This window comes from Chelonoidis abingdonii, chromosome 3, assembly GCF_003597395.2.
Source record: "Chelonoidis abingdonii isolate Lonesome George chromosome 3, CheloAbing_2.0, whole genome shotgun sequence".
Classification (NCBI taxonomy): Eukaryota; Metazoa; Chordata; order Testudines; family Testudinidae; genus Chelonoidis; species Chelonoidis abingdonii.
The window spans coordinates 138,244,237-138,268,712 of record NC_133771.1 but is presented as its reverse complement, the minus strand read 5'-3'; the positions used below and the strand labels follow the sequence as shown (position 1 = coordinate 138,268,712).

General features: G+C 38.4%; 1 protein-coding gene across 1 annotated transcript in view; it reads left to right on the top strand.

The window, feature by feature from the left end:
* The window catches only part of PCNX2 (pecanex 2), a 253,204-nt gene that overhangs the window by 204,823 nt on the left and 23,905 nt on the right, over positions 1 to 24,476 (top strand). Inside the window, exons 24-28 of the mRNA XM_075064158.1 lie at positions 104 to 162; positions 2,612 to 2,827; positions 15,943 to 16,196; positions 17,912 to 18,145; positions 20,509 to 20,612. Coding sequence (XP_074920259.1) covers positions 104 to 162; positions 2,612 to 2,827; positions 15,943 to 16,196; positions 17,912 to 18,145; positions 20,509 to 20,612 — 867 coding nt within the window. The remainder of the gene's footprint in view (positions 1 to 103; positions 163 to 2,611; positions 2,828 to 15,942; positions 16,197 to 17,911; positions 18,146 to 20,508; positions 20,613 to 24,476) is intronic.

Sequence of the window (24,476 nt, the reverse complement as noted above, 5' to 3'; positions counted from 1 at the left end):
GTACAAATAGGAAGTGTGGGAAGAAATGTTCAAAGGGGAAGGGGAGAAAGGAAGTCCTGTTTCAAAAGAGAATTAGCTATGGAATGTGTGTCTCTATTTTCAGCACAAAAAGAGTGGACCATTCCAATACAAGACTGGCAATTCAGATTGAAAAGGACCCAGGTATGGCATGGGATTTCTTCTTACATAATTTAGAAAATGTGATTGAGTTATCGTATTGTAGCTTGCCTGTAAGTGTAAAATAGATGCAAAGTGTTTAAGCATTGGGTGAATGAAGCAGATAATTTAAAATATAACAGCAATTAAAAACTATGCAAAGATCCTGATTAAGTCATGTGATTTGGTATATTATTTAGAGTTGATTAGGCAGCTGCTGAGTTGTAAATTAGTTTCAGTTTGAGTATAATAAATAGCAGACATAGTAAATCAAATCCAAGGTCAGTCTTTGTTCAAACAGGCTCCTGAGAGAGAGGGTGTAAGATGGTCCCCTACAAGTAAGAAATGTAGAGATCTTCTCTAATTCTGTTTGCTTTAATAAAATTAGTTTTCAACTAGAAATTTTGGAGAAGGAGAGAGGAAGATACAAGTGACACAGTGATATGGGCTGCTATCTGGCTTAGCAGCCTGTAATGCCAGTCCTGATAAATGTTAATATAAATAGGCTTGTCAGAATTCAAATTTTATTTATTCATTTTTTATAATTTTCATGGGTAATATAGATATTTATTTTAATCATTTTTTCTATTTGTATCCATTTAAATGTTCATAGTTGTATGAAATTAATTGGAGGGAAGGCAGATAATAACCATTTAATTATAGTAGATGTTGAGATTCAAAAAGTTAAGCTTTATAACCATTAAAACACAAATTGTCCACATCATACGTCAAAATATACAAAGTAAATATCCTTTAATCAAACACCAATAAATTTTCAAGCAGCATTTTTCTTACTTCGCCTGTCTGTAATTTTGATGATCGTTGATGGAAATATTTTTGTATTGGCTTGTGCGTGTATTGTGAAATCGACATTTACTGATGAAAATCTAATCCTTCCAAACCCAAATACAGAACATACTCCTGCTTGATGCTGAGCAGCTCCTGGAAGGTAGGAAGAACCTTCATCTCTCATTGAAGTTAATGGGAATGGAGGGCATGCAGCAATTCAGAGATCTTGCTCAGTGTCCTGCAGGATCAAGACCTTACAGAAGAATCTGAAGAAATCATGGTCCCTTTGACAATGGCAAAATTTCCACTCGGTGGAACCAGGATTTCACCTGTGGACTTCCCCTTATAATATATTGTAAATATGTTTTTGTCCTGACATCAAAAAAGCAGTTTTACCCATGTGTCAAATATTACTCAGTTTTGTAACTTCCAAAGGATGTTAAGAATAGCTTTGAAGATACATTTTAATTTTTTCCTCTCCTACAGTCAACTCTATTACCACAGCATTTTCAATATTTTTGTAGTAGAAATTAGAGTGAACAAGTGTATCTTTAGATAGTGGGGGAGATGTTAGTGCTTTGAAACTGTGGGACATCTTAATGATCCACATTCACTGTTTATCATGACAAGGTATGGAATAAAGATATTTCCCAAGTCATTTGATAGCAAGTCTTCAGCATTATGATATACAATAACAAATTATTTAATTGTGGTTTTAAACACATAACTCAGGCAAAACATGCATTTGCTCTAATATGGCTTAAAGCTCCATTTTCTGACTTGTACCACTGATGTAGAGTAGAAAATGAATGCACTGGCCAAACCAAGCATACTTACTATGTAAGAGAATTCAAGCATACTGACACTTTATTAGACTCTGTGACACTGTCTTGGCATGTGTGAAGATTTTATTTCATTTCACTAACCGTAATTAAGTGCTGATTATAATCACATTTTACATGCCCCTAACATGCATTCCCCATGAGTTTTTTAGACTGATTTGGTGCTACTTCACCCAATCTTCTGAAGACTAGTTGATCTGAGAACTACATATCAGGACAGCTGATTTGGTTCAACCTGGATCTTTTTTCCTCTGTGTTAAATTTGTTATAGAAAAGTGGTTTTCACATAAGTTTGATAATAGCAACACATTTTTAATTACCCATCATACATTGTGGTGATGGAGACTTTCAAAACTAATTAGGGCCTTTAGCCACACAACTCCGATTGAAATTAATTGAAGTTGGGTGACTAAATCTCCTAGAGGGTTGTGATAAACTCAACAAGTATTTCCCTACAGTTAATGACAACACAGAGAAGAGAACCTATCCTAATATAGCAGAGGGCCTTCAGCCCAGCTAGTCAGGAGCTTCCAGAAAATGCCTGCTATCATAAAGCATGAAATATATGAAGTCGTTGTTGTCACTGGTATATTGTTCTGTTTTACAGTATTGTTCTTATCAGCTAAAGACTAGGGGTCTGGTTCTGTGAGGTGATGAGAACCAGATAGGAGTAGAAGGTGCAGTATGTCTCCAAGGAAACACTGTCATCACCTCACAGGAACAGGTTCTAGTACAGGAAGCAATAAGAACATAGGTGTCCTCTCACAAAGGCAGGGTTTCTAATACATTTTACCTTTTTAAAATCTTTGTTACTCTGATTTTAGGAAATGACGACAATAATCTCAACTCCATTTTTTATGAGCATCTGACAAGATCTTTGCAGGAGTCTCTTTGTGGAGATTTGATTCTTGGCCGCTGGGGAAACTACAGTTCAGGAGACTGTTTTATTCTGGCATCGGATTATTTAAATGCCTTTGTTCACTTGATCGAAATTGGAAATGGCCTCGTCACTTTCCAGCTCAGAGGGCTAGAATTTCGAGGTAAGGATCTGCATACCTGAAGAAGGAAAAGACAAATACAAACAAATTAATCGTCAGGCTTCCTTCACATACTGAAATCCCCAGCTAGTTTGCAGCGTAGCATACTGTTGAAAGGACTTATTTCTCTAGGTATTTATGGGGAGTACTGCCAACCCCAAGCATTCAAAAATCAGAAGTCAGGCCCCTGAAAATCTTGAGATTTTAGAAACACGATAAGCACTGAGGATTTTTTAATTGTCTTCTAGTTCGAGAGCCTGTCAGTTGTACTTGGATCATGTTTTCAGGATTTTTTCCCACAATCAGGAGGACTAGAAAGTTTATTTAAAATGAAGGCTGAGATTCTCATGACGTCACCTGACTCTGTGTGCTGAGGCTTGAAGAAAAACACCAGATATCGCAACACTTGCAATCAAATCCTGAGAGTTGGCAACACAGATGTCATCTCCATCACCATAGAACATAAGCACCTCCCAAGTATTTACAGTTTTTAAGTGTCGCTGTTAAGCTATTAATGGTTAGCATGAAGGGCTAGCTCATGTCTTAAAGAGGTGCTGAAGCCTGTCAGAGGGGGAGGTGGCCTTGCCTTCCTTCCTGCTGGGAGGAAGGAGAGGGGGAGAGTAGGAACTGATCCCTGGATCAGGGCTTCATAGCTCCCAGGTTTAGAAAGTGCAGCTGCTGAGTGAGGTCCTGGAAACAGAAGAGGGAGGGCTCCACTTTGCCTCTTGCTGGGAGAAGGGAGGAGAATGTTCCTCTCTGGGTGCTTTTCACTGTGGAGTCACTCCTGTCCTAGGTCTGTTGCTGATAGGAGGGAAGGAAAAGAGAAGTTAAACCAGAATTTACCAACAGCTTTTAAGTTCTCTTCATGCTGCAGATATGGGCGGGCTGTGGTTGCTTGCTGTAGGTGTGACCTTGCCTGTGTCAACTGCTGCTAAGAGGAAAGGAGAGATCTCATTATTATTTATGTAGCACCCAAAATGTGCTAAGAACTTTACAGGTGTTGAAAAAGCAGCTCCCTACCCCAAAGAGCTAATTATCTAAATGCACAGCATACAAAGAAATGGGTGTAGAAGGCAAGTAGTAGGCAAGGCTGTGGAATAGGAGGAACAAATATGCAGAGCCGGTTATGGGGTTCTTGGGTACACATGACATTAGGTCATTGACTTATATTTTTTGAGAGAGGTTGTGTGTTGTACAGGGCCATTATTAGATGTCAGAGGAAAGATAACCTTATAGGTAAGGTACTAGACTGGGAAGCAACAAATGTGGGTTCATTTCCTGGCTCTGTCACAGATTTCCTTTGTGACTATGGGCAAGTTGTATAATCTCACTATGCTTCAGCTTCTCATCTGTACAGTGGGATGATGATAATATGTGGTTACCTCACAGGAGTGTTGTGGAGAAAATCATTAATGGTTGTGAGTTCTCAGACACTATTATTATGTATCAGAGGGGTAGCCTTGTTAGTCTGGATCTGTAAAAGCAGCAAAGAATCCTGTGGCACCTTATAGACTAACAGATGTTTTGGAGCATGAGGAGCTTTCGTGGGTGAATATCCACTTGTTCGGATGCATGTAGTAGAAATTTCCAGGGGCAGGTCATATATATGCAAGCAAGAGCAAGCTAGAGATAACGAGGTTAGTCAATCAGGGGATGAGGCCTGTTCTAGCAGTTGGGTATGTGAAAACCAAGGAGAAGGAGAAAATGGTTTTGTAGTTGGCAAGCCATTCACAGTCTCTGTTTAATCCTAAGGTGGCCATCCTACAGCAAAAAAACTTCAGGATCAGACTTCAGAGAAACTGCTGAGCTTCAGTTTATCTGCAAATTTGACACCATCAGCTCTGGATTAAACAAAGACTGTGAATGGCTTGCCAACTACAAAAGCAGTTTCTCCTCCCTTGGTTTTCACACCTCAACTGCTAGAAGAGGGTCTCATCTTCCCTGATTGAACTAACCTCGTTATCTCTAGCCTGCTTCTTGCTTGCTTATATATACCTGCCCCTGGAAATTTCCACTACATGCATCCAAAGAAGTGGGTATTCACTCACGAAAACTCATGCTTCAAAACATCTGTTAGTCTATCAGGTGCCACAGGATTCTTTGCTGCTACTATTATTATGGGGGCCATATACTGTAGGTACCTTGGTAGATGGACAGATTGTAAGAAGAGATGACCTGAAGGAGAAGTAAAGGAGAAAAAAAAATGTTCACTTATCTGTCCTGTATATTCATATAATTATTAGGATAATACATAGCCCTGCTCTCTGGCACTCTTCATTTTCAAAGACATCTTTACCAACATTAACTTCTCCTCATGTCCCAGTAGTAGTATACTTATTTTAGAGATAGGGAAATTAAGGCAGAGAGAGTATGTGCCTTATTAAAGGCCACAGAGGAAATTAATGGCATGCTTGTGATTTGCTCAGGGTTTGCTGACTCTTACTTTCATGCCCAGACCAGCAGACCCCACCCCCTTTTCTCATTCTTTATTCATAAACAATAAGCCACAACAGGAAATGCATTAACTTATTGGTGTTACAATGAAACCACTTGTATTTGTGGGCAGCCTGGCCCATGTCAGTTCTGCCTTTAGCAAGGACTGTTACATAGCACTGATTTCCATTACTGAAAAATCTGTATGTCAAATAATTAACTTTTATGAAGCCAATCAGCTTTCTAGACACCCTCTCATTCAGAATGTCTGCTAGGTGTAGCCTAAAATAAAATACATAGTATCTTTTTTTTTCCCCCCCTTTTTTTTTGTGTTTTGTTTTGCTAATCTGAAAATAAAAGTAACGTATAGTAACAATTATCCTATGTTAAAACAACAAATCATAAATGATCTAGAGAAAGGGATAAAACAGTGAGGCGGCAAAGTTTGCAGATGACACTAAACTGCGCAAGATAGTTAAGACCAAAGCAGATTGTGAAGAATTTCAAAAAGATCTCACAAAACTAAGTGATTGGGCAACAAAATGGCAAATGAAATTTAATGCGGATAAATGTAAAGTAATGCACATTGGAAACAATAACCCCAACTATACAAACAATATGATGGAGGCTAATTTAGCTACAGCTAATCAGGAAAGAGATCTTGGAGTCATCGTGGATAGTTCTCTGAAGATGTCCACGCAGCGTGCAGAGGCAGTCAAAAAAGCAAACAGGATGTTAAGAATCATTTAAAAAGGGAAAGAGAAAAGATGGAGAATATATTATTGCCCTTATATAAATCCATGGTACGCCCACATCTTGAATACTGCGTCCAGATGTGGTCTCCTTATCTCAAAGAAGGTATACTGGCATTAGAAAAAGTTCAGAAAAGGGCAACTAAAATGATTAGGGGGTTGGAACAGGTCCCATATGAGGAGAGATTAAAGAGGCTAGGACTTTTCAGCTTGGAAAAGAGGAGACTAAGGGGAGATACGACAGAGGTATATAAAATCATGAGTGGTGCAGAGAAAGTGAATAAGGAAAAGTTATTTACTTTTTCCCATAATATAAGAACTAGGAGCCACCAAATGAAATTAATGGGCAGCAGGTTTAAAACAAATAAGAGGAAGTTCTTCATACAGCACACAGTCAACCTGTAGAACTCCTTGCCTGAGGAGGTTGTGAAGGCTTGGTCTATAACAGGGTTTAAAAGAGAACTAGATAAATTCATGGAGGTTAAGTCCATAAATGACTATTAGCCAGAATAGGTAAAGAATGGTGTCCTTAGCCTCTGTTTGTCAGAGGGTGTAGATGGATGGCAGGGGAGAGATCACTTGATCATTACCTGTTAGGTTCACTCCCTCTGGGGCATCTGGTATTGGCCACTGTCGGTAGACATGATACTGGGCTGGATGGACCTTTGGTCTGACCCAGTATGGCCGTTCTTATGTTCTTCTTATGTTAATTATATTTATGAGAAAAAGCTTGGATTATTTTTCTTTCTTTTGAGGTGGGAGCATATTTGAACATGGACAGAAGCATCTCCGTTATATTTACTTAAAAGCTGTTAACTTAATCTTCCCTTTGGGTGAAAATATCTCATTGACTAGCTTTAACTGCCTAAAAAGAAAAATGCCCACTTAAAAAAAAATCATATACTTCTTCTGGGCAGCAGCCATTTTGCTATTAAGTATCACTGGGTCTGTTTCCATCTGCTCCTTCCCCAGATAGCTTAGTAAATAACAAACAACAAATGTGACAAAGTGCCCCCAAACCTGTCTTTGGGGGAAGAATAGATCAGGAGTATCTTGGGAGAGCTTAATTAGCTGGAACTAGGGCTGTGGGAAACTCAGTGGCTTCACATCAAAGACTTAATGAAAATGTTGTCTTAATTCTGATCCAAGCTGGTTTATTCCCTCAAGTAATATTTGAATCTGAATCTGGAAGGAAAGATCACTTAAACTATAGAGCTTCACCTGATAAATTTCATCTTAAAATTGTGTGTAAAATCACACATTTACATAATTATAGTTGGAGCTGGTAGCGATCCCTACGTTTAGGTTGCCTAAAACTTTCCCTTTGCCATGGTTTACAGCAAGCCTTTGAAATTCAGTAGGGACCTTTCACTTGTCCCATGAAATTCTACTTAAGTTTGTCTGAGTTGTAAACTTCTAAAAATCACAATTCCCCTTCTTTCACTTGTGTTCTACAAGAAAATTTTGGCAGCCTCCTAAAATAATAACTGAACATGAACATTGAAGAGCTGTTCCTATGTCACTGCCAAAGCAGCAGCAGCAGATTCTGCACTGGGAAAGCCTATGGGATGCCGAAGAAGCTGTAGCAATAGCAGTGGGGGAAAGGAAGGACGGAGGTCCCTCCCATTCTGACTACACCTCCCTCCTCCTGACTGGGTACAGTGGCTAATTCCCCTACCTCTGGGGATAACATAAAGGGAAGGAGATCCTCCAAACTCCATCGGGGGTGAGGGGAGGAGAAGAAAGAGAGAATCTAGACAGATTTCCTCTGACTACCTCTTGATCCCATTGAGTGACCCCAGCAGCCCATCCCTTCCTTCTGGAGGCATCACTTGGGATAGGAGCCCCACACACATACAGCTCCCAGAGCAAGGAGACAGGCCAGGCTCCTCACAAACACAACGCCAACAGCCATCTCCTGCTGCTAGCTGATGTAGTTAGTTTTGTTCAGGGTTCCAACCCTCTTGATGACACATGGTGGGTTGTGGTGTTACAGTTGTACATAACAGATTTTTTTCACATTTTTCCTTAAAATAAATCTAAGAAGGTACCAAAAAACATGTAAAATAACATTATTTAGTTTGCAAAGTCAAACAGTCGGAAGTTAAGAAATGCCAGATTTATGGTTGCATGTACAACCTTAATTGTGCCATTTTGCATGCATGTATAATTATCTTTAATTACATGATCATTCAGTGCACAAGAAAGCAAAACTAAGGTTGCATAGGCCACCATAACTCTCAGATTTCCTGACAACATCTAAAACAAGATGTATGTTGAGTGGTTCCATTTTTTGTTGTGAACATTTCTTACTGCTGTACCTGGGAGGCTATGCTGACAGTATAGATGAAAAAGTGAGTGCTCTGGAGGGAAAAGTTGTAGGTTTCTGAACCACAGGATCAGAGGGGCAGCTGTGTTAGTCTGGATCTGTAAAAGCAGCAAAGAGTCTTGTGGCACCTTATAGACTAACAGACATTTTGGAGCATGAGCTTTCGTGGGTGAATACCCACTTCGTCGGATGCATGTAATGGAAATTTCCAGGGGCAGGTATATATAAGCAAGCAAGAAGCAGGCTAGAGATAACGAGGTTAGTTCAATCAGGGAGGATGAGGGCCCTCTTCTAACAGCTGAGGTGTGAAAACCAAGAGAAGAGAAACTGGTTTTGTAGTTGGCAAACATTCACAGTCTTTGTTTAATCCTGAGCTGATGGTATCAAATTTGCTGCTTGAACCACAGGAGGCTTTCTAAAAAGGTTTGCTGAAAGGATGTAGTTAAGTAGCTGGGAGGCTGTAACTTGAATTGCATTCCAGCCGTGGCAGGATGCTGGCATTATAAGAACCATGGTTCAAACTCACTTCTAGTTTATGATAAAACAAACCCATTGAAGTTAAAGGGATTGCATCATTGTATCTGATAGGCAAATTTGGCCCAGTATTTTACTGAAAAAATCTCTCAGATCACGGTATGATTATGGGCTAAACAAATTGAAAGAAGTGGGTCAATTAGTAACTATACATGATATCTTGGACTTCTACTTCATACTAAAAGCAATGTGCCAGAGAAAAACAAAATGCCAGTCATGGAGTGCTGTTTTTCATTTATTTGAAGCCAAGAACAGAGAAGAAATCTGTGATAGAGGAAGGAGCAAAAGCACTGTCATTATTTCCAGCCAAAATGGATTGGGGGGATCTTTCTAGTGAGTCTGTGCATCAAGAAAATGTCTCTTGGAGAATGTCTAGTAAAGCAAAGTATGTGGGGAAATCACTTATGGATAGTGGTGCTGGTATTATTTTCTAACTTACTCCCTTTGTCTTTCATTAATATAATTAGCTACTAAATTTCTCTTATGATTTTTGTTACTGATGATGCAAATGTAATATTCGTGATTCAATTGAAACTTTGTAAGATAAACTGAAAAAGTGGGCACAGAGCAGGCACAGATATAACTGCACATCTGGAAGGCAGCTGTTATAGTGGCAGTGGAATCACCCATGAGGTTTTCTATGTATTTTCTTGTTTATCTCCCCACCAAAAAAGAAATGGTTCATGAAAGTGGTCAGTTTAAAAGATGTATTCCAGGCACAGTAATGTCGTTAAAGTAATAAGGCCAGATATTTTTCTGTTCTACAGTACATTTGTACTTTATGTAGTTGTATTGCAGTAGCAAGCACATTGCCATTGTAGGGAATATTTATGTGAATTTTGTGTCTGAAGGCTTTGTACTATTAGCAAGCATGATTCTTTAAATAAAGAATGGCTGTAACTCTCTTTTCATATTTAATAAACAGTAGTTTCATGCTGTAGGGAAGCAAGAGTCCCTATCTTTATAGATTTTGTGCAATTGCACTTGTGATACTATGTTTCATTCTCTGCACCAAATTGCCAAAAAATATTGTCAGACTGAAGGGAGTTCAGAGAAGAGCAATTGAATAAATAAATAATAATTGGGTATCTGGAGCAATTAGGGTGACTGGATGTCTCGTTTTTATAGGAACAGTCCCGGCATTCAGGGCTTTGTCTTATATAGGTGCCTATTACCCTCTCCCTTGCCACCCTCCTCTCCCAGATTTTCATGTTTGCTGTCTGGTCACCCTAGGAGCAAATCACCTTTTGAGGAAAGACTAAAAGAATTAGATATATATCATTTAGCTAAGAGAAAGCAAAAGCTGGGAGACTTAACATTTAGGCCTTCACATACAATCCTAAATAATTCCTCTGCATCCTGGGGTTTCACACTTTTCTAATATTAATAGACAGATATTTCCTCTGCACCAAAGAGTTTCATCTTGGGCTCCATCAATAACAGCGTTTCTGATCAAAGAATTTTATGTATTCTGTGCAAAGAGAAGGGATCCCTGAGGCAGTCAGGTCTTAGTGCACAGAAGGTTTTGTAAATTAGGTCTCAGCCCTCAGAGGTGCTCAGATATCATGGTAGGTAATGAATGGAATAGAACTAGAACCGTTATTGGATGGGGAGCCAGGGTGGCATATGGAACACCATTGTGATATGTGCGGGACCATCTTAAACTTCTGTATGATGTCCACTTTCAGCCCTGAGCAGCGGGTATTTCTATGATCTAGCTGCAGTGCAACAAAAGCATAGATCACTGGCAAGATGGCTATCAAATTGGTCTTGCATATTGTAGGTGGAAAAATATGTTTCTTCCCACTCTTGATATTTGACCCTCTTACTACACCTTTTTTGACCCTCTTACTACTACACTTGAGACATGTAAAACTAGAGTAGATAAAATATTAGAAAATGTACTACAGGAAGCAATCCTGCATTGGGGGGGAGTTGGGCTGAGTAGTCTAATAATAGGTGTTTTCCACCTCTAATATCTATGATTCTGTGAAGGACCTAGCATTTTTCCTCATGGAATTGCTCTGAACATTCCTTCTTTAGAAGATTATGTGCACAGAACCATTTGAAAATGTGGCTGTGTGGGGCACAAAGCTGGACACAGTACTCCAGATGAGGCTTCACCAATGTCGAATAGAGAGGAATGATCACGTCCCTTGATCTGCTGGCAATGCCCCTACTTATACAGCCCAAAATGCCGTTCGCCTTCTTGGCAACAAGGGCACACTGTCAATTCATATCCAGCTTCTTGTCCACTGTAACCCCTATGTCCTTTTCTGCAGAACTGCTTCCTAGCCATTCGGTCCCTTGTCTGTAGCAGTGCATGGGATTCTTCCATCCTAAGTGCAGGACTCTGCACTTGTGCTTGTTGAACCTCATCAGATTTCTTTTGGCCCAATCCTCTAATTTAACTAGGTCCCTCTGTATCCTATCCTTAACCTCCAGCGTATCTACTACTCCTCCAAGTTTAGTGTCATCTTCAAACTTGCTGAGGGTGCAGTCCACGCCATACTCTAGATCATTAATAGTGTTAATGCATTTGATGTATTTCCCTGCAAAAAATTTAAAAGGTTTTTCCCGCTACTCAGCATGTTTGCAAGTTGAAAATCAAAAGCATATTTTTATTTCATCCATTATTTTTGCAACAGTGAAATGTTTTTTGCTGGATAGGTGGTCATCAAATGGGGTCAGTATGTATATCTTATTGAGTCAGATTAGAGTCATGAGTTTCAATTTCCTGACTTTCATTTAGGTCAGGTAATTCTGGCAGAGTGCAAGTGAGTTTTTAAATCCTGATGTGTCAGGAAAAGAGAGAGGTCCAGTTCTTACATTGGTTTTCTCCTGGGCTCAAATAGATTGACCTTGCTTCGCTGATCTGGCTCACATTTTTACATTAACAGAAGATTTTTGGCAATCATCCAGTGTGGATACCTTGTAAATGAATCTGTGTCATCTATACTAGCAAGTGTCACAGCAAATGATGAATGTTGTGTGAAAAGTAAGAACTTACTCTCTTTATAACATGTAAAAGATTTTTTCTCTTGGATTTTAAAATCAATAATTACCAGTAAAAATATTCTCCTGTTTTTTAATATTTAATAGTGGCACACTTAATTATTGCGTAAATTAATGCATTTTCTACTCCACTGCTCTTCAGTTTTATGAATAATTCTCGGCTCAGATTTTTGAATGCTTGGGGTTGACAATACTGACTGATTCTGCTAGGTCAGGACTCCTCTTTGGAGGAAGGACAAGATTTGCTCCTTAGTAAATGAATCTTGTTTCCCATACATAAAACACTCTAGCCTGTCATCTGAAAGTCAGTGCCCCCTTCAAGATGATAAATCTGAAGCCTGCTGAAAGCAAGTGTAAATACTGTGATTTGTCATTTAGAAATTAGCACTAAACTCAAATGGGACTTCCTGTTCAAAAATACTTGCTATTTGTTTCTCAGGCTAAATCTGCAAAGTAACCAGCTAGACTGCTTGGTTTGTTCCCTAACTCTTTGTAAGAAAATGTTTTCACATTTAGAATGGCTTTTCCTTTCAAAGTCCAAATGCTAACCAAAGTGCATATTGCTATCAGTCAGGGTGGCCAGAGTTCAGCACAGAGTTTTCTGCAACGTGACCTGTGTTTGCCTCCATCTGGGGGGGGTGATACTCCATGCTGAGATCTGTAGTTTTCACAGGTTGAACTTCACAGATAGTTTAAAGATGGCAGTGTCCACAATCTGCCTCATTTTATGCACATTAGCATGAGTCTTTTGGGCTTTTGGCAAGTTGTCAGTATGGCCTTTAACTTCACAAAATGTGGGTACAACCTTTTTGGTTATAATTCCTGCCTTTTGGAATACTTCCTGTTCCACAATAGCACAGTGATTATATTGTATATTGGTTTAATTAATGGTGAGGATTGTCATATTTTACATACTTTTATGCAAGCAGCACATACAACACCAAGACTCTTCTTGATACAAATCAACTCAGCCAAACTTAGGGCTGTTTATTTTGCTTTCATTTTACATCAACAATAGCACAATATCAGCTTTATGTAGTATTGTTTATATTAGGGTCTAGGATGGAGATTTATGTTTTGTTAATTGCAGTTTAATATTTTGAGGTCTAACTTTTCAAAAAGCTAAAAACAGAAACAAAAATGAAAAAATGCAAATATTGCATTTTTCTTTAGCATCCAACGTATATAAGCCATGTGCATAGGAATATTTCTTTGCCCAGTTTACTTTGAGTGCAATGTCTTTTGACTTTATTTAAGAAAAAGATCCATTGACCAAGAGCAGTTGCTGCCTTTTTTTATAGTTGAACATTAAACCTTAATTCATGTAGAAATCTGTGAAATATAACGTAGAAACAGCTCTCTTTGTATCTGTCCCACTGTAAATGTCACACTGATAGGTCATGGTTTATACTTTGCAGTAGACTGGAAAAGAGAGATGTTTATTTTAGGGCTAACTGAGGGGGTATATTAATTTGTTTTATTGTATGTACCTGTAGTACTTAAATTGTCCAAACAGTAATGCTTATTTGTTTGTGAACTACTCTAGCGTGCCCTCAGATTGCATACATTAGCAGCTTTCGTTTAATGAAAATTAATTGGAGAACTTTAAAAAATAATCCAATTTTTTTTTTATTTTCAGTGCTGGAAAAAAAAGACAAATATTTGCTAATCTTCTTATTTCTCTTAAAAAAGCATTCAGTCTCCCCCCCCCCCTTTACCATCTTACTATCTAGATACTTTTGCTAATTGGATTATTAGATCTGGGAATGTATATGAGGGAGAATGTAAATAAATTTAGATAGCAGTATATTATGAAATGTTTTGCTGTTAGCGTCATTGGGGCCAGAATTTTACCCTATATCTTCATCTGTGTTTAAAAAGCACTGAGCACACACTGGGTGTTACCTCAATCTAAATAACAATGCTAATTATTAAACACTGATATAGCCAAATTCTTCTCTCTTACATGGGTGCAACAAAATTGACTTCAGTGTGTTCATTTGCATAGATGTGAAAGGAAGTTGGCCCATAATAAATCCTTAAGGGGAATTTTACCTAATTTTGTGGTATTGTGTGGTAGTTCTACTTTTTGTTTATGTGATCTAAAGCACTCACATTCTCATTAGGAGTTGCAGAAATCATTTTTAACCAACGCTATCCAAAAGAAAAAGCCCAAAGTCTTCTGTAAACTAGTGAGTTTTTGTTCTATTTTTTAACTATAGAAACATTGTGCTTCATCTGGGGTGTACTTGCTGCTGGCATGTGAAGAGCAACATTCTGTGTCGCTTTGCCCATCAAAATTAAAGCTAAATGATGATGGAGATGCAAAAGCAAATCAGCTGGTGATTAAGCTAAAGAAAATGATGATCTTGTAATAGAAATCATAAACAGCAAACAAGATACTGCCTGTAAACATGGTCACCTTTGTTTCAGATCCAAAGTGTTGTGCAGCCAGTGTCCTGTTTGGCCCAGGTACAATTTAACTGAGTAGGTCTTCTCTCTGATGAATGACATCTGCAGCAAATTTCTCTACTATTGAGATCAGCTGAAAGCTGAATTCAACCACTCTCTTACTGAGTGAAATTCACCATTTGCAAAAGGTCCATTGAAGATTTATACGCCACTTAAAGCTGACTTATGGCCTCAGAAAAGGGCTTATGTTGGACTTACGTGGTTGCATGGGTTTTGTAATGGTCCATAATATGGGTACATGTGCTCACTAAACCAAGCCATCCATCAATAGTACATAACACAGATGTTCTTTGAGCTGCACCGGTTACCTGTGGGTTTCCTGGTGCCATTCAATGTTTTGGCTTTGATTTTTAGTGCTGTAACTTGTTTGGGACAAGATGAATGGATTTTAAGACTGGAGGGAACTGTTATGATAATCTACTCTGACCTCCTTCGTAAAGTGATGCTTAGAATGCCATCAAGTGTTTCCTGCATCTAGCCTATTAGTTCTGGATGAGCTAGAGCATATCTTTGGATATAATTTTTAGAAAGACTTCAAGACCATAGGTAATAGCCTACTTCTCTCCTCATGGTCTACTCTCACAGTAGCTATCAATGGAGGCAGGTAAGCTGAAGATGCTTTGAATAAATTGAGAGGAAGCTGCTAGCTGGGCAGTCTGTCTGGAATCTGCCACCCAAGTGGCCTGCCAGAACCCAGGTTGGTTAGTCTCCTCTAGTTTATTTACCAAAAAAGAAACTATTGGAGAATTTGACCTGCTAGTTTTGGCCAGTGAAAAGTTTTCCAGACCAGCCCATGTGTCTGTCTGTTCCTTTGTAACCTTTAGTCTAGTGCTTAGATATGCCTTGCGTAGGATGTGAGAGACTTAGATTTGAACCTATGCTCTCCAGCAGAAACTTGAATTCAGATCTCCCCCCTCACAGGTGAGCATCCAGATCACTAGGCTACAGGTTATTGTGGGGTGGATGGTTCTCAATTTCCACTTTGTATTAATTCCTAAATATTTATTGAGCCAAAGGGGGAGAGAGTGGGAATGACTCTCGCCTGGTGATTAAGGGACTCACCTGGGAGGTGGGAGATGTGGATTCAGTTTTCTCGCTGACCCAACAAAATCAATTCTTCACCAACCTCTGCTTGTGACATACTGCAAAATCTGTGTTCGTCTTCTGTGCATTTTGGGAGAAGTGGGTTGAGGACCCAGAGAGGTTTATTAACATGCCTGGTGCAAGTCTAACTCCCTTCCAAGATGCAGGATTTGAATATTTAGATAAGTTAGATGTATTCAAGTCAGCAATTCATCCTAAGTCTTTATTGCTGTTTTCTGGTGAGTTTTTATTAGGGGAGGTTGTGTACTCCAATATGTGATATGTGTAATCATGCCAGGATGCCCAGACCATGAGATTGAGCTGTTTGGATTGAAGTATTAAATAGATGATGTATCCCTCATTATTCTCTGCTTTACACAGATCAATTGGCAAATTTAAGTCATTGTTGTAGCTCTTTTTTATTTGCCTTTAATTAAGTGTTTGAAGTATTTGGTTACACTTTTATAACTGCCATTGTGTTATCCTTTCTAACTCTCAAGGGACATATTGCCAGCAGAGAGAAGTGGAAGCTATAACAGAAGGAGATGAAGACAATGAAGGCTGCTGCTGCTGTCAGCCAGGTCACTTGCCTCACTTGTTATCATGCAACGCAGCCTTTAACCTCCGATGGCTGACATGGGAAATAACACGAGCCCAGTATATACTGGAAGGATATAGCATCATTGATAACAATGCCGCCACAATGTTGCAAGTGTTTGATCTGCGAAGAATACTCATCAGATATTACATAAAGGTACAGAATAAGTGAAGTGAGTTCTACCTACCGTTCCTAGGTAGGAAATTTGCAGTCTTCAAAAGATAGAGAATGAAGTTTATCTACAAGAAGTATTAAATTTTAAATAGCAAGGTTTACAGCAGAACTTTGCTAATTTGCACTGATTGGGGAAGACGTAAATTAATGAAGTGTGTGATTTGTTAGGTAAATGAACAATACAGTAAGAATCAAGACAACTGAATCACTTTGTTCATTTATTTTGACTTTTATATAAAACACAAATGGGAATTTCTTAAACAATTTTATACACAGAAAGGCCTTGTCCACATATAATCTTGCACTGATTTAACTAAGCAAACACTCATATTTCAAGTTAAAAATGGTTAGTTTAAAGCTGTTCCTAATTGATTTAAGCTAAACTGAAATATGCCTTGTTTAAACTGAAATAAGAGTGTCTGCATAGCCATTTGCACCAGTTTAACTATATCAGTTTAAAATCTTACCTAAGCTTAAACTTGTGTGCAACACTCAGTACATTAGAGTCTTCATGGGGTCAATAAAATCTGTAAAACAAGCCAAGTTAGCCTCAAATTGGTTCATTAGTCTTAAAGTACTGAACAGCTGTATTTGGGAAGTTGAATTTTTTTTTTAGCTCTTTTAAAATCAGCTAAATTATAGAAGAATGTAAGGAGTTGATAATATGAGGTCATCAGAAACAGAGAAGGCAGAGTTTAACAGAAAGGTAATTAAATAGTTTAGAGTTCCAACCTATGGGTGTTCACATGGGAGCTAGCATGTAGCAGGACTAAAAGATACGCAATAGTGAGGTATGTGAATGGTTATGTTTCCAGTAGAGTGCAGGTTCTGTGATGTTCACAGCCTATCATTTGGCAGGTGTTCGAAACTGTTAAATATTTTGCTTTGATTTAATTATAGGTTTGACAAAGTTGAAATGCCATTTACATTGCACCAGATTTCTTAGAAAACTTCATCCTTTGTTTGACTGAAACAAAAACAAATTTTGAAACCTCTAAATGTGCCATGACATGGAATTGTCCACCAGTCAGCTCTTGTGTTAAGCTTAAGTATTAAAGAAATCCCATTTTTCTTCTTCTTATACTCACCTCATCCAGTAGGCAACAAAAATAAAATTATTATTGCAGAGGAAAGACAGCAATTAAAAGAGGGTTTTTCAGAGCTATAGTCTACACTCTTGCAAGTTCTTATTTAATAGTTAAATTGATGGATGTGTTCTTGTTGACGAAATGGGGAAACTGCACACTCAGAAAGCTGAAAGTTCACATGGGAAAAAGCAAACATTCTGATCATATAAAACTGCATATTGTTTTTGAAAAATATGTATAAGCTTTTATCATCATCATCCTTTATGGTATACACTATAGAGACAGCCACATTTTCAAATTAACTTACCCTTGACACTATCTACACTATTCAGAGTATGATGCTTGTGATTAATATTCTTTTTAAGTTTCATTCATTTAAATTCTGTTAGTAGTTAACTGACTTCTTTCTCATTTAGACATAAATTATTACGATCACACAAAATAAATACTTTTATGAATCAATGATGGCAAGTAGCAGGATTATTGCATAAGATTACGGATAGTCAGTGTCGTCATCTTATTCTGATTTGTTCTCTGCTGTGTTGTAAATGAGCTGTTTCTGGTTTAAACACAGGTACAATAACTAACCATTTTGCATTTTGTCAACAGAGTATAATATACTTTACAGCAAATTCACCCAAAATCTCACACTGGATAAAAGATGAATCAATCCAGAAGACACTACAGCCTTATGCCAAATGGCATTACATTGAACGTGACCTTGCAATGTTCAACATTAACATTGATGAGGACTATGTTCCATGTCTTCATGGAATAACCAGAGCTAGCTTCTGCAGTGTTTATCTTGACTGGATTCAGTACTGTGCTGGAAAAAAAAGGGAGGTAAGTGTATGTCTTTAACACTTAGAACATTGAATTACTGAATAGTTACTCTTTTGTGACTCAAGAATAATACAAGTATATTAATTTCTATCTAAACTGTACAACATAACACTGTGGGGAAATGTGTGTTTTTGTACAATAGAAAAATGTTTGTAGAGAATATTATAATGAAAATATGAGTGAAAAACCTTCCAAAGGAGTGAACCTTTGAATTTTGAACAGTTTTCTTTGAATACGCTTCCCCTACCATCATTAGTTTTGTTTTCTGCAGTAACCCTGCATTTAGAACTTTTCAGAAAATATTATTGCTCTTTGTTAGGGAGATTCCCAATCAAGGAATACCACAGATGGGATCAGAATGCCCAAATGATCAGAACTTCAGTGTTTTAAGTCCAATGCAAAATATGATTGCAAATTTAGAAAAAATTACCCTTCCAGTGACACATGGGTAAAACCTTCAACTGTTAAGGAAGTATACCACTTATCCAAGAGCTCAGGTCAAATCTGAGAGGTCCTGGTACAAATCTGACACTTTATTGCAAAACTGTGGAAAATTACCATTCAACTCTAGAGAGCCAAGTGGGAGCTTATAGTTACCTTTTCATACATTCTGAGCCCTGAGATAATGGATGTTCAGCCATTCCCAATTAAAATGCATCATTATATTTCAGTGGGATCTGTTGACAGCACACAGAGTAAAATAGAATCAGAGAAATACACATTTTATTGAGCAAACTCAGATTATTGATGACAGTGCAAATAAATCACCAACACAGTTTTTTCACCCATCACATTATATTATTTGTGCACTTGGGATTGTTGATTTTCACATTCCGTTGCTGCCACTGTCCAGAAGCTTGGCAGATTCCTTGATTCTTCATATTCCTTCTCCAGTCTGTCATATCTGTAAACTTTCCTATCGCTGCTTCCACACCATTTCCCATCTAGATACTACTTTGATTCCAGTTCCATTGAATTTCTACCCTGTGACTTCAGCTGCTTCTGCTTTCACCTTGGCTATTATTTTTAAATCTCTGCCTGGACTTTCTGTACTCTCTCTCACAGAACTTATTTCTTTCTCTACTCTTCTGTCTGCTTTCTCCACTCATTTAGCGCCTACACTCTCAAGTGCTGAGCATCTGTTGGGAGGTGCTGAACTCTTGAGTTGAAGGGACATTCATCACCTCCAAAAGAGATGCTCAGTCCTTCACAGAGTTGGATCTTTTGACCCTGCCTCCTCTCTCTTTTGTAGTGCAAGGACGTTCTCCTCTAGTTCTTGACATCTGGAACAACTTTCCTGGATTTCTCTGCTTCATCAATACTCCACCTCTCTTTAAATATTTAAATTTTGGAATATTTCTGATCTCCATCTTAACTTGTTTCTCCCACCCTTATTGTTAAGTGCTTTAATTATTTTTTCATACAGTTGTTGAGATTTTCAAAACTTATCGATTTATAATGCAGTTTCCATTAAAGTTTATGGGACCTGGGCATCCAAATCCTCTTGGTGGCCTTGGAAACCTTACCTAATGTCTCTACACAACTCTTCTCTGCAATTTGGATCTCTCTTGTATTTTTAATACTGTAAAACATGTTGTGAAACAGTTTGTGTGGAAGATGCTGTATAAAATAGAGCTGCACTGCACAGCTCTGAACATTGGTGTACTTTATAGAGGGAGTTGCAAAATGTTTGCCTCAGTTTCAGGAACAGGGTAAGGGCAACAAGAAGAATTCATCAATGTATGGACTGAAACAGAACAAAATTTTAAATTCCCGTTATGTAATTTCCCTTGTGTTTGACATCAAGCTTTTTGGAAGAGTTGTAAAAAAGGGTCTGCTGAGGTGATGAATGTAAAGGAAATGGTTTGACCACTTGTCAAAATGTGATGGCATTTCCATCATTGATATAACTGATGATGTCAGTCACTAAAGGCCCAATCCTGCAGATCTTCTCAGAGTCAGATTGTGCTTCTAAGATCTGAATGCAGGGTATGGATTTCAGACACATCCTGCTTCCCATGTGGAAACAGATGTATTCCCTCCTCAATGATGCTCATCAACCTCTTTCCAAGACTCTGATCTCTAAAGCACCAACCCTGGGATCCAACTCATATTAAAACTTCTTGTTTCCAGCTGTTACTAAATGAACTTTCATTTGTTTAGCAGCAGACCCTCGGTCATGATGATCATCCTTCCTATTCTGTTTAATTGCACAGCAGAGTGCTTTGTTTGGGTATAGTTACATGACAGCATAAGTCTTATGAATTTAGTCATGCATTGATCTATTTTAGTTATAGGATTGTCATAACACTTTTTTATAAGGTTGCATGTAGAACTAACACACTGTCCTTAAACCTTTGCAGCATCTGGATAGTGATGAGGATTCTCCTTTAGTAACTCTCTCCTTTGCCCTGTGTATTCTGGGTAGAAGAGCTTTGGGAACAGCAGCCCACAATATGGCCATCAGGTAATTTCTAGAAATGTAGTAAAAGTTTTCCAGGGATTCAGGAGTTTCCTCATTTTAAAATGAGAAGCTGTTTGGCTCTTTCACGTATTATGAAAACTAAAAGGTCATTAGATCAGAGACAAGAGCTATTTCATCCATATATTAATTTTAAACTCTGTCCTTGACCACCTTTTGTCTCTGTAACATGTGCGATAATGAATATTATGTTTTTTTTTTATTTAACAAAATAAAATCATACACAGCAGAGGATCCAGAGTAATTATTCATTTTAGGTTGAATCTTGAAATGAGATACTGCAATGATGACCATCTCCAAAAGGGCAAGAAGCTGCTAAATGATCTGGCAGTTGACCTGTCAGTAGAGGGTTGCAGTGAGACATGGATTCATAGGCTAAATAATAAATCAGTAGGCTTTCTGTGTTCAACAGAGCTGTATTCACTTTTGTTGTGCTATAGGATGACTTGATGGAGCTTTGTGGTGACTCAGAAACTGAGGATCCAGCTCCAGAGCATGCAACTCAGCTCATTCTTCTCCACTTCTATACGTTGTTTCAAAACACTTCTCTCTGAGAGATGTGTTTAGTTTTCATTATGCTTGGCCCAGGTATAGGACTCTCTTCATCTTCCACTTTCACTAGTGAGTCTGGTTTGTTTGGCTCTTGATAGTGTGTATTTTATGATGTCTTAATTATTATTGTTCTGCCTGAGCAGCTCGGAAAGCAAAAGGGAGCTTTATAAATAAAATTATTGCTACTTCAACAGGGTATGGGATTTGAGCTGATTCTATCCATATCAAGGATATTTGAATTCACCCAGGGAAACAAGTCACAGCCTCTGCTTTAAATACTAGTGTTGCATGATTAGGAGAGTGGTGGATCCCCCAACTGTTAGCTTAGTAAATTGATACAATTGCCTGGAAAAGTATTAGGGTCTTGGATTTATGGGGACTAAATGGACACAAAGACAACAAGAAAAGATCCACACCCTTTACACCTCTTAGAGGTAGAAGATATTTAAATGGAGTAAGAGACCACTAAATAGCAGAAAGGCATCCCCTCAGGAATCCTAGTCTTAGAGCTCCAAAAAAATTCTCATTTAGAGTAAATTCAGCATTAGGGCAATGACTACCTGGTATCCCAGGTTCAGGATTAACTGTTGGGTAGCAGGTTGTAGGCAAGCAGTATGCTCTAGAAATTTTTTTTAAGCTGAGACTACTGATGATGTGCACCAAGTTCATTGTGCTGTTATCTCATCCTCCCCATTGGTCTGTTTTTGTCCACTTCTTGAATGCTATTAGAAATGTAAAGAGAGAAGGTGGGTGAGGTAATAGCTTTTATTGGACTAAGTTGTGTTCGGGAGAGGCACAAGCTTTCGAGCTCACACAGACCTCTTCTTCAGGTCTAGGAAACATACTCTCATCAAGAGAAGTTGGTCCAATAAAAGATATTACTTACCCACTTTGTCTTTCTAATCTCCCGGGACTGACATGGCTACAACAGCACTCCATAAACTTAAATAGTAAGCTGTCTGAGACAAGGACTGTCTGTATACTTCTTTCTGTGTAGTGCCTAGCACATCAAGGCCCTGACCGTTGTCTGGAGCCCCTAGGCTCTACTGGAATACAAACAAGACATTATTACAACTTGTGATGGTCTGGGCAGATAAGGCCTACGGGTAGCAAGACAAAGGCAAAAGGTTGGTGCTGAAACAAATTGACGCATTAAATAATGACAGTCATTGGAGCTGGTGATACTAATATAAGGGTATATCTACACTAGCATGTTTGTCCTGTAACTTGATCTAATTCTGTCTATTTTGCAGTACTTTTCTGCCCCCATCACCGTAGTATCTGAGTGTCTCACAGTCTTTAATGTATTTTTCCTTACGACTGCTCTGTGAGGTGGGCAGTGCTATTATCCCCATTTTACAGATGGGGAACTGAGGCACAGAGAGGCTCAATTACTTGACCAGGGTGTCATAGCTTTCCTACTCAGATTTGAACCTTAGTGTTCATAAACTGAGAAGCTAGCATGAACCCTCTAAGCTTAATTACCAGCTTAGATCTGATATCGCTGCCACCAGCCAAAAATTCCAGGGTTTTGGCTCCCTCTGGTCTTCCCAAAACCTTCCCTGGGGGACCCAGATCAGAGCCCCGAGGTCTTCGCGATCCAAAGCGAAAAACACCTCTCTCCTGTCTCTCTTTTATTCAATCCCAGTCCCCCTTCCTGGGTTTTCTGGCCCAAGACTGCTACTTAAACTCTGAATGCAAAAATCAGAGAGGGCAATTTACCTCCCGCCTTCATCTTTTCCCCCTCCCAGTCTTTCCTGAGAGAGTACAGTAATCTGGCACAGAGATTCTATCCCCTTGCCAAACTGCCGGAAAAGAAAAGTCAAAAGGGTTTTAAAAAAAAGAAAGCTTATATATAAAAAAAAAGAAAAAGACAAAAAAAATAACTCTGTATTCAAAGTGCATACAGGGCTATTGCCTTAAAAGAAAATATGATAAACACCACTTATTTTAAAAAGATATTCAATTAAACATTTCAGAACCCACAATTGTAAATACCAAAAAAAAATAACGCCTATTGTTTTTTCTACTTATGTTACTTACAACTTTGAAACTGAGAGTTAGAAGCTGAGGGGTAGCAAAGAAAGAAAAATCCCACTCTATAGCTGAGAGCCAGACAAAGACAAGGACCCAAACAATTCCCTCCCCTGAGCTTTGAAAAATTTGGTTTCCTGATTGGTCCTCTGGTCAGGTGTTTGGTTCCCTTTGTTAACCCTTTACAGGTGAAAGAAACATTAACCCTTAGCTATTTATTTATAACACAGGGTCACACAGGAATTCTGTGGCAATTGCTAATTAACTCAAGGTAACTAGCATGATTGTAAAGTCTACTGTAGACCCTCTACAATGTGTGTTTCTGCTTGTGGTTCACCAAGACTTGTGACAGGGTGAACCACAATGAGGAACAAACATTTATGGAAAGCCTATTATAATTCACAAGTTTTCTTCTGAATATCTACACTAACATTTACAGTTAATTTGTGCTAAATGGCAATCAATTAGCTCAAATTTTACAGTATGACCAAAAACTCTTCTGTAGACTAACCCTCAGGCTATGTCTAGAGAGAACTTTAAGATGAATTAACTAAAGGTGTGAAGTTCAGTGTGCAGAAATTAAACCATGGCTATATCTACACTACAGTGCTTTTAGTGACATGGCTGTGTCGCTACAGGCATGCCGCTAAAAGGCGCACAGTGTAGCCGCTGTTTGTCTGCTCTTCCCCCAGCGAGCATCATTTGCTTTTTCAGCAGGAGAGCGCTCCTGCCAACAACACGCTGTTTACACCAGAACTTGTCATGGCAAAACTTTTGTCTTTCAGGTTTTGGGGTTTTTTTTTTAAACTCCTCTGAAAGACAAAAGTTTTGTCGTTCAGTTGCCAATGTAGACATAGCCTAAGGAGTAAATTACAGCAAACTAAAGTTACTTCAGTCCTGAATGAGAACAGCCACACAGGGATTAACATGCTTAAATTTATGCTAATTAACTTCACACCTTTAGTTGATTCACCTTAAGTTTCCTGAGTGTTCCATGTAGACGTGCCCTAAGAGTTCTGAAGGATTTCAGAAGAAGTTAACTCATGATAAAGGAAGTGGCTATAGCTAAACCCCTTCGTTTTCAGTGTAATCAGATTTTTACTGAAAAATTCCTGGGTTTTACAAAAAGCATTATTCATTTTTTTCTGATTTTCACCTTACATTTGTATCATTCACATATATAAAAAATAACTTGTTTTATTAGGAAAATACAATACATTACATGATATATGTATTATGATAATACATTAGTCTGTGTGTGTA